The sequence below is a fragment of the Mustela putorius genome, unplaced genomic scaffold, assembly GCF_011764305.1.
Source record: "Mustela putorius furo isolate JIRA1106 unplaced genomic scaffold, ASM1176430v1.1 tig00000743_pilon_pilon_pilon, whole genome shotgun sequence".
In the NCBI taxonomy this organism is placed as follows: domain Eukaryota; kingdom Metazoa; phylum Chordata; class Mammalia; order Carnivora; family Mustelidae; genus Mustela; species Mustela putorius.
This window is the reverse complement of record NW_025421464.1, coordinates 5,513,845-5,525,273: the sequence shown is the minus strand read 5'-3', so window position 1 is coordinate 5,525,273 and position 11,429 is coordinate 5,513,845. Positions and strand designations below refer to the sequence as shown.

The following is an 11,429-nucleotide window of genomic DNA, read 5'->3' as shown; positions in this document are numbered from 1 at the left end:
GGGTCATGATCATGGCTGTCTAGTAGCCACATCAGATGCTCAGTAATGGTCCCTGTCAGCCAGTTTCTACATGAGTATCACCACTGGCCCATGATCATTCAGTCGCTGTCCAACCACACTCAGTCCTAAAGGAGATTGTCAGAAACCCAGCCCGCAGGGCGGAAAAGCGGTAAAGTCGTCCCAGCAGCAATAGCCACTACATGGGTCCCTCTGGCCATAATCACCAGTGTCCTCGGTGGTGCAGGCTAAAAACATGCCTGAAGGGAGGGAATTTCTTGTCTGGTTCTCTTTTGTTTCCCAGGAACCTAGCCTGAAGCCAGACACCAGGGTTCAGCTGGGTGTGTGTATCTATCACAAGTTTAATTAATGACTGTATTAATAAATGATTTCTGTTTGAGGGCTTTGCGCTGTGCTGGGCGGCTGTATCAGTCAGGGTTCAACCAAAGAAACAGAATCAATAGGAGATATATATTAAGAGATTTTTTTTTTACGAAGAATTGGCTTGTATGATTGTGGGGACTGGCTAGGTAAGTCCAATAGCCACAGGGCAGGCCATTCATATATGATTTCTAAGCCTTAACGTAACCCTAGTAAGTAGTTATTAGTATTCCCAGCTGACAAAAGAGAAAACCAAGGTTCAGAGAGGTTACACAGCTGGAAAGTGGCAGAGCTAGGATGCAAACCACGGTCTGACGGATTGTTCCTGTCCCCATGCCGCTGCTTCTTAGCTTGTCAGTCACACTTCCTCAGTGACAGCTGGACACACCAATCTTTCTCAGTCAAACCTCATCTCTTAGTGGGTTGCAGACTATCCTGGGCCCTGCAGTCACGGTTAATCACAATAAGCTGCTGCAGGATTAACCAGAGATGGCCTCCATCAGTCACAGTCACGCCTGTCAAACTCTGCCTGTCATGTCGATTCCATTTCCTGTCTGAAGAAGCTCAGCTCCTTCCCTGACCCTCCTTATTCCCAGTGCAGGTGCTGAGCTAAGTTTATGATTTCAGAGCTCCCTGTTCCAGCTGGGCTCACCATCTTCTCAGAGACTCCAGCCCTGAATTAGGGCTTGAAAGCTATAAATGGTGGCCCTGGAATGCCACCTTATGGGTCACACGTCCATCCAGATCAGGTTTTCAACTCTGATACTACTGACAAATCAGATCAGATTTGTTGTGGGATCTGTCCCATGATTATGGGATGTTTAGCAGCACCCCTGGCCTCTACCCACTGAATGCCAATAGCACCCCTCAGGTGTAACAACCAAAAATGTCTTCAGACGTGGCTAAATATCCCCTGGGGGAGGGCAAAATCACCTCCTTCCCCTCCGTTTGAAAACCAATGATCTAGATAAATCAACTCCAGGTTATTCCCAAGCAACACAGAGGCTGACCCTGAATTTCTGGGAGATAAAGATACAGATCCAGAGTGTGTGTGGACCCAGTATTTGCAAACTGTGTCCTATTCCAGAGCCCCATGGGTGACAGATAGCTAAAGGAAGTGTACAGGAAACAAATTTAGGGAAGGATTCCCAAAGCTCCTGAAAGCAACTACCTCTGACAATGGACCGGATTCCAGAGAGCATTGATGAATTGTTTTCACTGCACAGCATTTTGTGTCATTGAGTGAATTACCTTTGGAAAGAAACAAAATAGTATTTAGTATTCAAAATTACTAGGAAATGCTCAGAATTTAAGTTTAAAATAGTATTTAGAATGGTATGTCCCAGGGCGCCTGGGTGGCTCAGTGGGTTAAGCCACTGCCTTCGGCTCAGGTCATGATCTCGGGGTCCTGGGATCGAGTCCCATGTCGGGCTCTCTGCTCAGCAGGGAGCCTGCTTCTCTCTCTCTCTGCCTGCCTCTCTGTCTACTTGTGATCTCTCTGTCAAATAAATAAATAAATAAATCTTAAAAAAAAAAAAAAAGAATGGTATGTCCCAGGTAATTTAAGCTCTGAAGAGATATACATACCTGGAAAAAGAGTGGAAGAAAATGCATCCAATTATTTATAATGGTTCTTGCTTGTGAGATTTGGGGCAATAGAGAAGTTGGCCTGGGGTTAGACACTTAGAATAAAAAGGAAAGTGTGGTACATGCAACTCAGGTAGCCTAAGGAGTAAGTTTTACATGGACTATGGGTTTTTAATTTTATATTTTTGCATTTAGTTTTATGAAGACCTCCTTTCTTTGGGAAGTGACACTAGTTTTTGATTTATGGAAGTAATGTTTCATATAGATATACATATACATTTATACACACACACACATATATATATATAATTTACAGAGTCCATTTAAATAAGTAATTAAAGGGACAAGTGGCATGTAGAGGGACATGGCAATGTATGTGGAGGTGGGCAAATGTTGAAGCTGGGGGTCACGGTATACATTAACCACTAGGTTCCCATGGAGAGGGTTGTAGGAAGAGACCCCCAATGTAAGTGCCTTCTTTCAGAAAGAGGAGGGATCATGCTGTTCCTCCATGCATCAAGCCCCTCTATGTCCTGGGGCCCACAGACTTACTGTTCCTTCTGCCTAGAATAGTCTTTTTTTTTTTTTTTTAAGATTTTATTTATTTATTTGACACAGAGAGAGAGAGAGATCACAAGTAGGCAGAGAGGCAGGCAGGCAGGGGTGGGGGGAGCAGGCTCCCCACTGAGCAGAGAGCTGATGCAGGTTTTGATCCCAGGATCTTGAGATCATGACCTGAGCTGAAGGCAGAGGCTTAACCCACTGAGCCACCCAGGCACCCCATTCTTTTTTTTTTTTTTTTTAAGATTTTATTCATCCATTTGACACACAGAGAGAGAGCACAAGCAGCGGGAGAGGGAACCCAATGCGGGGTTTGATCCCAGGACCCTAGAATCATGACCTAAGCCGACTGAGCCACCCAGGCGCCCCTGCCTAGAATATCTTGCTCAAGTCCCTCACCTTACTGGATCTTTCTCTTCATTTAGCTCCTCCTCAGGGAGGCCATAACTGGCCACCTTGTTTAAGTGATCTCCTTCAGCAGCCATCTCCTGCCTCTGTGCATTTCCTTCTTGGTGCCAATCACTCCAGAACTATCTCCGACTGCTTGCCTGTTGTATTATGTTTCCAGTACTCCACAAGTCTGAGAGTTCCCGGAGGGTAGGAAATTTGTCTTATTTGCGGTTGTGCCTGCAGAGCCTAACCCAAGTCAGAGACCATACTGGAAGCTGCAAATAAGTGTTGCATGAAAGTGTTCAAGGTTGGGATTTCTTCCACACCTGTTTGAGCCCTCCCCACAAGGCCAACCCGTACTGGTAGCTAAGGGAAGAAGGAGAGAGAGAGAGAGAGAGAGAGAGATATGCCAAGGCAGTTTGTGGTTCAGCATCAAACACATTTATTTCACTTTAATTGAGTATACAAGAACAGAGAGCACACGCATACAGCACAGAGCACTGAGGTGGGGGGAGCGTGGGGACAAGAGGGGAGGGAGGGGTATGAGTAAAAAGGAACAGGACAGCATCGCAGTTGGTTGGAAGGTGCTTTTGAAAAAAAAAATTATTTAGAGTGATGTTGCTCATGCAATTGCAGGCCAGTCTTGGAATGTGCTTGCAGGATTCACAAACTGAAACAGGTCCTGGCACCTCCTGTCCCCTCAGATGAAAAAGATCCCAAGAAAGCAAAACAAGAGAAAAATGAAGATCTGTAGGACAGCAGACTGGGAAAAGACCCTGGAGAGCATCTGGTTTATCCTACTCATTTTGCAAATGGGGAAACCGAGGCCCCAAAGGCGGGGGTGGGACTAGACCAATGTCACATGGTGAGTTAGGGGCTGAGCCAGGATACCCTCCAGGACATTTTCCATCATGCTACATGGTCTCCTGGGTGGATAGGCAGCACAAAAAGGATGAGAAATGCAAAAAGGAAAAAAAAGTAGGTTGAAGACAGACAAGACAAACACCTATATTCTCTATGAAGAGGAGGATGGGAGGAAGCAGTGCCCTAGATTTCAGCTTTGCAGCTCCCCTCCTCCCTGGTGGCACTACCTGCCTCTCCACGGAAGGAAGGTCACAGCATCTGTGGGATGGAGAGCTCCACAAACCCTGGCCAGCTCACAAGCTAAGCCTGGTCCCTTTATCCCTGCTCTGAAGCCACACATTCAGGGGCTGTAAACAGGTGCAGGATCCAGAACAAATACTCTCCCTCTGAGGTATGACCCGTGTGCTCGGGGCACCTGGTTCCTGCAAAGACAGGGGTGCCTGAGCCACATTCCGGGTGGCCCGGGGAAGGGGTGGAGCCATTCCAGCTCTTGGCCCAGAAAGAAAATAGGAGCTTTCAGGTTGAGACGGGTGGGAAGGAGGTTTTGTGGCTTCTCCACCAAGGTAGTAAAAAAGAACCTGGTGCATGGGAAGTAGCACTCAGGGTGGGGGTGGGGGTTGGAGTGAGCCACTGGTCTTGCTCCAGGGGGTTGGGGGCTGGGGGTGGAGATGGCTGAATCTGCCCTCTGAGCCCCAGGGGCAGGTCTCTCTCTGCCTGCTCTCTGTCCCATTTTGTCCCATTTAGCCAACACTGTTCTGGTTTCTTGTTCTCAGGTCAGCACCAGCTTAGCAAACTAAGTATTTATGTCACTGGGGTAACTGACAAGTAAGCCGAGGGGTATCCCCGGGCAATGGCCAATAATTGGAGAGAATGTGAAAATGCTCAGAGGGGCAAGCTGTGATTGAAGATGTAAGGCTGGCTCGGGGAGCTTCCAGGTCCCTCCCCTCTCCCACATTCTCTCCTGCAGTCCAAGCCTAGTGCCTGGCACAAGCAGGTACTCAATAAATATTTGTTGAATGACTTCAATGGCCGCTGTAGAGGTGGGGCAGGGCAGGTAAGATGGGACTGAGAAATTAAAGTGCAGTAGGGACATATTCCCTCCAAAGGGGACTCACTGAGCTCCGGGGAGCAGCTCCTGGCAGGCAAGCCTGGGAAAGCCCGAGCTTTGGTTGGGGTATTCTCCAAGGGCTTCTGTGGTCTGAAGGCAGTTCTGGGGACTCTGAGGGTACAGCTCAGAGCTCAGATGCTGGCTGAAGGGGAGGTTTCCAAAGCCAGTCTCACACAGAGAAGGAGCCTCTGAGCAACACATTTCTTCGGCGGCTTATTCAGGGTGGGGAGGGGGCGGAGTGGGGGGGGCGGGGTTGGGTGGTGGTAGGCAAAGCCTTTGGAAATGAAGTTTTGTCCTATCGGGGCCTGCCCTTGTTCAGGGTCTCTGCCATGGGTGCTTTGGTCCAGGAGGAAGAGAATGAATGTGGGAGGGGAGAGGACCAGAGCGCCCCAGGCTCTCCCGACAGCCAGGTTAAAGCCACCATTCTCTGCAGTGGCCAAGGGTGTCCCATCTCTTTGCATGGGGAGTCAGCTGTCACAATGTGGTCAGGGAAAAGACACGTGGCTGAAAAAAGAGAAGACTGAAAACCAGAGCAAACCCCCTAGGGGGCTATGGGGGCTGAGCCGGGGACCCCTGTAGTGGAATCCTGACCCTGGACCCCACAGCTGAGCACAGATCAGGCCCTGGTGGCTGCTGCCCAAAGCGGGGAAGGCATCTTGGACTACATCTGTCTCTTCCTCCTTGCCAAATACCTGCCCCTCCTTCTGGGGACCCCACCCCTCCCCACCAATCAACCAGTTACAAATACCACACACTGTATTACTACGCTGAACCGTCAGCTCCTCCTGCGAACAGCCCACAGCCAGAGTCCAGGTCTCCTTGGCTGGGCCGGTTCAGTGCGATCTAAGAACCTTGGAATACATCAATCACAGTCGGATAATTATAATTTTAAAATGTCAGCTTCATACTTACCAGCACTGTTTATTTTAATATTTGTTTCCTGTTATATGTCATATACATAACTTAAAAGCACATCCATACACATCTCCTACAAGCTGCACCTTCATCGTGACAACCCATAAATGCACAGTGTCTACTTTCCTTCCTGTGGCTGGGTTTTCTGCGCTTGCTTTCTCTTCTTTTTCTTGTTTCAAACCAGAGTCATGGGCAGGACCGGGATACAGAGGGTGGGGGAGGGGGAGGAGGGAGCCAGAGACAGAAATGACAACAAGACGAGTGAGTGAGTCGAGGGGGAGGGGAGGCGGAAGAAAGGAAGGTGGATTTTGCAGCCCAGTGTCAAGACCCAAAAAATAATAATCCAGTGTTCCTCCTTTCCGAGTGGGGGATTTTCTTTCTTTCTTGGCAAACGGTTGACGGCGCGTGTCTCGCTGCTGAGATTTCTCTTGCTTTGCTGCAAGAGTGTTTCCTTTGCACTGCAGTGGGCAGCACACGCTTCAGGACAAATGGAATGCTCGTTCGTCCACGCAAGGTAACGTGCAGAACCAGGGTCGTTTTGGACTCCTATGATCATCGTGGTCTGGCTTGCTTTTGTCGTTCCGCAGGGCTTCGAAAGGGGGAGTGAGAGATTATTGTCATTTTATATATATATATATACTTTTTTTTTCCTGAAAAATCCCACCAGTTCTTCAATTTGTCTGCAAAGGAAATGTAGGTGTTCAGATGTTGGTTGTTGCTGTTGGCCGAAGGTGCGGCCAGCCCCAGCAGCAGTGCAAGCACGCGGTGTTTCCTGTATATATATCTATATCTATATATATCTATATATATATGCTTTTCCTTTCCCAGTCCCTCTTCGGTGACAGTACGTCACAGCTGGGACTGCGGTGTTGAGTCGGAGAATCCAGAATGAAGGCCCCTTCTTAACGGTTCTCTGGCTTGGGTTGGACCAGAAGCGCCAGCATCTCTTCACAGAGGTCAGGATTCCTAGAGCCGGAGGCACGGAGGGAAGGGGACACGAAGGAAGAGAACAAGAAAAATTAGTAACTTTTTCTCATTCATCTTTAAATACACAGCAAGAGGTGGTTTTAGCTCCCTTTCCTGTATGCCCTTTATTATGGCTCAGGAAGATCAAGTGACTTGTCCAAGGTCACACAGCCAAGACCTGAACCTGCATCTGTCTGGAAATCTGTCCAAGTTTCCTTTAACACTAAGAGGCTCAGATCCCATGCGGCTCACCTTTTCTTCCTACCTCCTCCTGGACTAAGAATTGTTTAGTTGTGATTGCAGAAGTTATTTCTTTTTCTCTCCCATCTCCATGGGCCTGCGTGTCCTGGGATTACACCCCAGCGAGCAGCGTTTCCATAAAGAAATTGGAGCTTGGATTCCAACTCAAGTTTGACTCCAAAATTTTGTGGTCAAGTGCATGGGGTCCACCATCAGATGGCCTGAGTTCAAATCCCATTCTATGGGCTACGAGCTCTGCCATCTTGGATGAGTTTCTTAACTTCTTTAGGCCTCCTGTGCTCCTCTGTAAAATGGGTGCTTCCTCACGCAGTTACAGGGAGGATTCGAAACAAAGGTTAGCAAACAGGAACCACTGAACAAGTACCTAACTGTTCCTATTATTACTACTGCTGTTGTTAACTTAGCCACACACCGTTTGGCTCTCCTTGAGGGCAATGGCTGCCTTTTACTTATCTTTGTCTTTCTTTCTTTCTTTTTTTTTTTAATAATTTTTTGTAAAGATTGTATTTATTTATCTGACAGACGGAGATCACAAGCAGGCAGAGAGGCAGGCAGAGAGGGAGGAAGAAGCAGGCTTCCCGCTGAGCAGAGAGCCCAATGTGGGACTCGATCCCAGGACCCTGGGATCATGACCTGAGCCAAAGGCAGAGGCTTTAACCCACTGAGCCACCCAGGCGCCCCTATCTTTGTCTTTCTAATGCTCATCACTATGCATGGTGCACAGCAGCTCCCCAGAACCACTTAACGGGGTGGGGGTAGTAATCCTTTCTGCCCTTTCCCATTCACATAGGGTCCGGTGTGAAGGGAGTCCTAGACACAAAATTCTTCTCAGTTTAGTTGACAGATGGGAAAATGGAGACCCAGAGGGTTCAATGTCCCAGTGAGTTGGTGACAGAAATGAGACTAGAACCCAAGATTCCTGCTTTGAAACAGGTCAGTTTTCCCCTCCCATGTCATCCAGATCTTGGAAGTAAGGAAGCTGGGTGTTGCAGTGTTGTGGAGACAGGTCCTGTCTGAGAGAGATGGGCCAGTGGGAGAAGATGGAAGAGAAACCACACATCTGGCCTGAGAGTTGCAGGGAGTAGAAAGACCCTGTGTCAGACGGGTGTGCTTCCCGCACTCAGAGCAAGAACTTCAAAGAGGAGGAACTCCGGGAAGGAAGGCCAAGAGTCAAGTGCACTCTGAACAGATGTTTCTGGAGGATTCAGGGAGGGAAGAGAAGCTAAAGGCCAGCAAGATGGACACCTGCAAGGAGCCAGGGCTTGTGCACCAGGCTGGTGGTGGAAGCTTACAGTCTGACTTACCCAGGGCTCTCATCCATCCCTGAACATGGCGAAACCTTGGGGGATAAGAATGCGGTTTCACAGTGCTAAGGATCTGTATGTGAGGTGCTGTCCTTGTGCGTCACTGCTGTGGACTGAATATTTGTGTCCCCCACCCCCCAACCAAAATTCCTATGTTGAAGCCTTAATTCCCAATGTAAAGGATTTTGGGGGGGGCGTCTTTGGGAGGTACTTAGGTTATAAGGATGGAACCCTCATATATAGGATTAATGCCCTTATAAAAAGATAAACAAGAGAGATTCTCTCTCTCTGCTCTGCCACATGAGGACATATAGAGAAGACAGCCACCTGCACCTTGATCTTGGACTTCCCAGGCCCCCATACTTGGGAGAAATGAACATGTGTTGTTTAAGCCACCCAGTCTATGGTGTGCTGTCAAAGCAGCCTGAACTAAGACACTCACAGATGCTAATTATTATCGCAGCTCCAATTCCTAGGTGAACTTCATTTTATAGATGAGGAAACTGAGGTCCAAGGAGGTTCCTCTGGGCACACTGCTAGCAGGGAGTTTTGGGCTCCAAAGGGTGTGTTCTTTGTACTCAATTCTGCTAGCTTCCTGAGGAATTTTTTTTCCCACAGTGGCAGGCTGCACTTGAAGTCTTATAGCTCAGTGTAAACATGACATGGGATGTCTTCAAAAGACTTTAGACACTTCAGAAATGCCAAGGACACCTAAATGATACCATATTATAATTTATCCTTCTTAGTTTATTACATCAGAGTCTGAATGTGCAGTGTTTTGACAGCTTAATTTGAGTTGATAATAATCAGAATCACCCTTAGTTTTTACTGAGCACTTACTATGTGCCAGGTGCCGTGTTAACTGCTGTGTATGTAGGATCTCACCAACCCTATGGGATAAGGAGGTTAAGACCACAGGGTGGCTCTGGAGTCTCACAGATGAGCTTTGACTCCCTCACCAAGCCCCATGGCTCCAAGCAAGTCACCTAACATCTCAGGGGCTCAGTTTCTTCATTTATGAGAACGAGCAGATGACAATACGTTGGTCAAGTGCATGTCCTCATGCCTGGAAGAGTGTAGACACTCCACACATTTCAGCAATTGTTGTCACTGTGAATACGGTTGCTGACCATTCGCCGATGAGCAAAGTGCAGAGATTAAACAATCTGCTCGAAGTCACATGGCTAATGGCAGGCAGGGCTGAGACGAAATCAGGTTTGCAGGATTCCAGATCTTTCCGTGGGCTACCAAGATATATCCCTCCATCAAACTGACATGTTTCAAGCACTTTAAAAAGGAGTCTTCAAATTCAGAGAAGACCCCTCCCCAGAATGAGAGAGTCTGCTGATATTAGGGGTCAAAGGTATTTCCTAAGTAGTGTAAAGCATATAGAGAGAAAGGCAAGGGAGAAACTTCTGTCTTTCCAGGGTGACATGAACACGGTGAACTTTACAGAAGGATCTGAGAGGGAGAAGGAGAGGAGAGACAGAGGGAGAGAGAGAAGGAGAGAGAGCGAGACCAGAGGAAGGGAGGGTAAGGAGAGAGGTAGAGGAGAGAGGGAAGGAAGGGGACGGAGAGAGAGGCGAGACAGAGCGTGGTGGAGTGTGGACAATGCCATCAAAGGAAGAACGAACAGGGGGAGAAGGAGACCCACCAAGTGGGCAGATGTAAAAGGCTGCATGGTGTTGGTTGCTGGGGGGGTGTGTGTGGTTGGGGGGGGGATGACTAGGATATGGCAGCAGGAACGAGAGCCCTGAGTGGGAAAATGGGAAGGCAGGAGCCTGGGGGGCTGGTTGGAAGTGCCCCAAGAAAGATGGGGAGCAAAAAGACAGGGAAAGGAAAAAAATAGGAGAAACCCGTGACAGGTACTCTACGAAAGCAAATTGGCAGCCAGAAGGCCATGCCTGGAAAGGGCTTGCCCCTTCTCTTTGTTTTGCAAGTGAGGAAACTGCTTGCCCAGGAGGGAATGGCTGGGACTAGAGCCAGGTCCCCGGATTTGCAACACAGAATGCTTTGCACCAGTAGCTGCCCATGGACTTCCAACGCATAAATACAGATTCCCAGGTCCGGTCCAGCCCTTCTAAATCAGACTTTATGATCTTAGTTCTTCAGTACCCGTATTCCCCCGGTGATGCCGCCAGTGCACTACCCCTCGGAGATCTGGGGGACAACGGGCAGGAATAACTGGACGATGGAGGGGACCAGAAGGACTGTTTGCATGGAAGTCCGAGGAAGGCTGGGGGGAGGCTCTGCCCATGACCAGCTGCTACTTCTGTAGAAGCAGTGCTGTCCAGCAGAAATAGAAATGAGAGCCACGTATGGAATTTAAATTCCTTTAGCTAGAACTCGCTAAATTTTCTAGATATTTCCAATTTCCTTAACCCTTCTAGGTAGAAACTTTTCATTTCCAAATTAAAATTCTAAATTTCAAATTACCATAAAAAGAGTAAAAGAAACAGGGGAAATGGACTTATAATAATACATTTTACTTAAACCAGTACATCCAAATATGATCATTTGAGGTTGTAATGAATAGAAACACTATTGAGACATATTGTAAGCCTTGTCTCATATGAAGTCTTCAAAACCCTGCATACATTTTCCCCTTAAAGCATGTCTGATTTTAGATTAGCCAATTGCAATTGCTCGACAGCCATGTGTCTTGCATGGTATGAAGAAAACCTGACCATCACTGCAGAAAGTTTTGTTGGACAGCACAGTCTAGACGAGGGCTTGGCAGCCCTTCAAGGTGGAAGGAAAATGTTTCAGTGCATTTTCTTCTGACAAGAAGGGAGTGGTGATCCACATTCTTGTATCTTTCTAGAAAACACAGTCTTATTCATCAGGGAAGAGGGCCAAAGGAGATCTGCTGCTTGTAGGGGTCTTTGAGATGAGTTCTTTTTTCACTGTAGCATAAATCCAAGTATATAGCCCGACACATTTTTATATATGTCTACACCCATGTGACCTACTCCGTTCAAGATGCTGACATTTCCAGCACCCCCAAAGGTTTCCCCGTGACTCTTCCTGTCAATATCACATCCCAGAACTAAGCAGTATTCTGACTTTTACCATCACTGATTAGTTTGGCCTAC

The 11,429-nt window shown here is 47.8% G+C and overlaps 1 protein-coding gene across 14 annotated transcripts in view; it reads right to left on the bottom strand.

The window, feature by feature from the left end:
- Positions 1 to 3,334: 3,334 nt before the first annotated feature.
- The window catches only part of EPB41L1 (erythrocyte membrane protein band 4.1 like 1), a 122,931-nt gene continuing 114,836 nt past the window's right edge, over positions 3,335 to 11,429 (bottom strand). For all 14 annotated transcript variants that reach the window (XM_004746504.3, XM_045084150.1, XM_045084148.1 and 11 more), the window contains one exon: positions 3,335 to 6,769. In XM_004746504.3, coding sequence (XP_004746561.2) covers positions 6,761 to 6,769 — 9 coding nt within the window. In that variant the 3' untranslated portion in view covers positions 3,335 to 6,760. The remainder of the gene's footprint in view (positions 6,770 to 11,429) is intronic.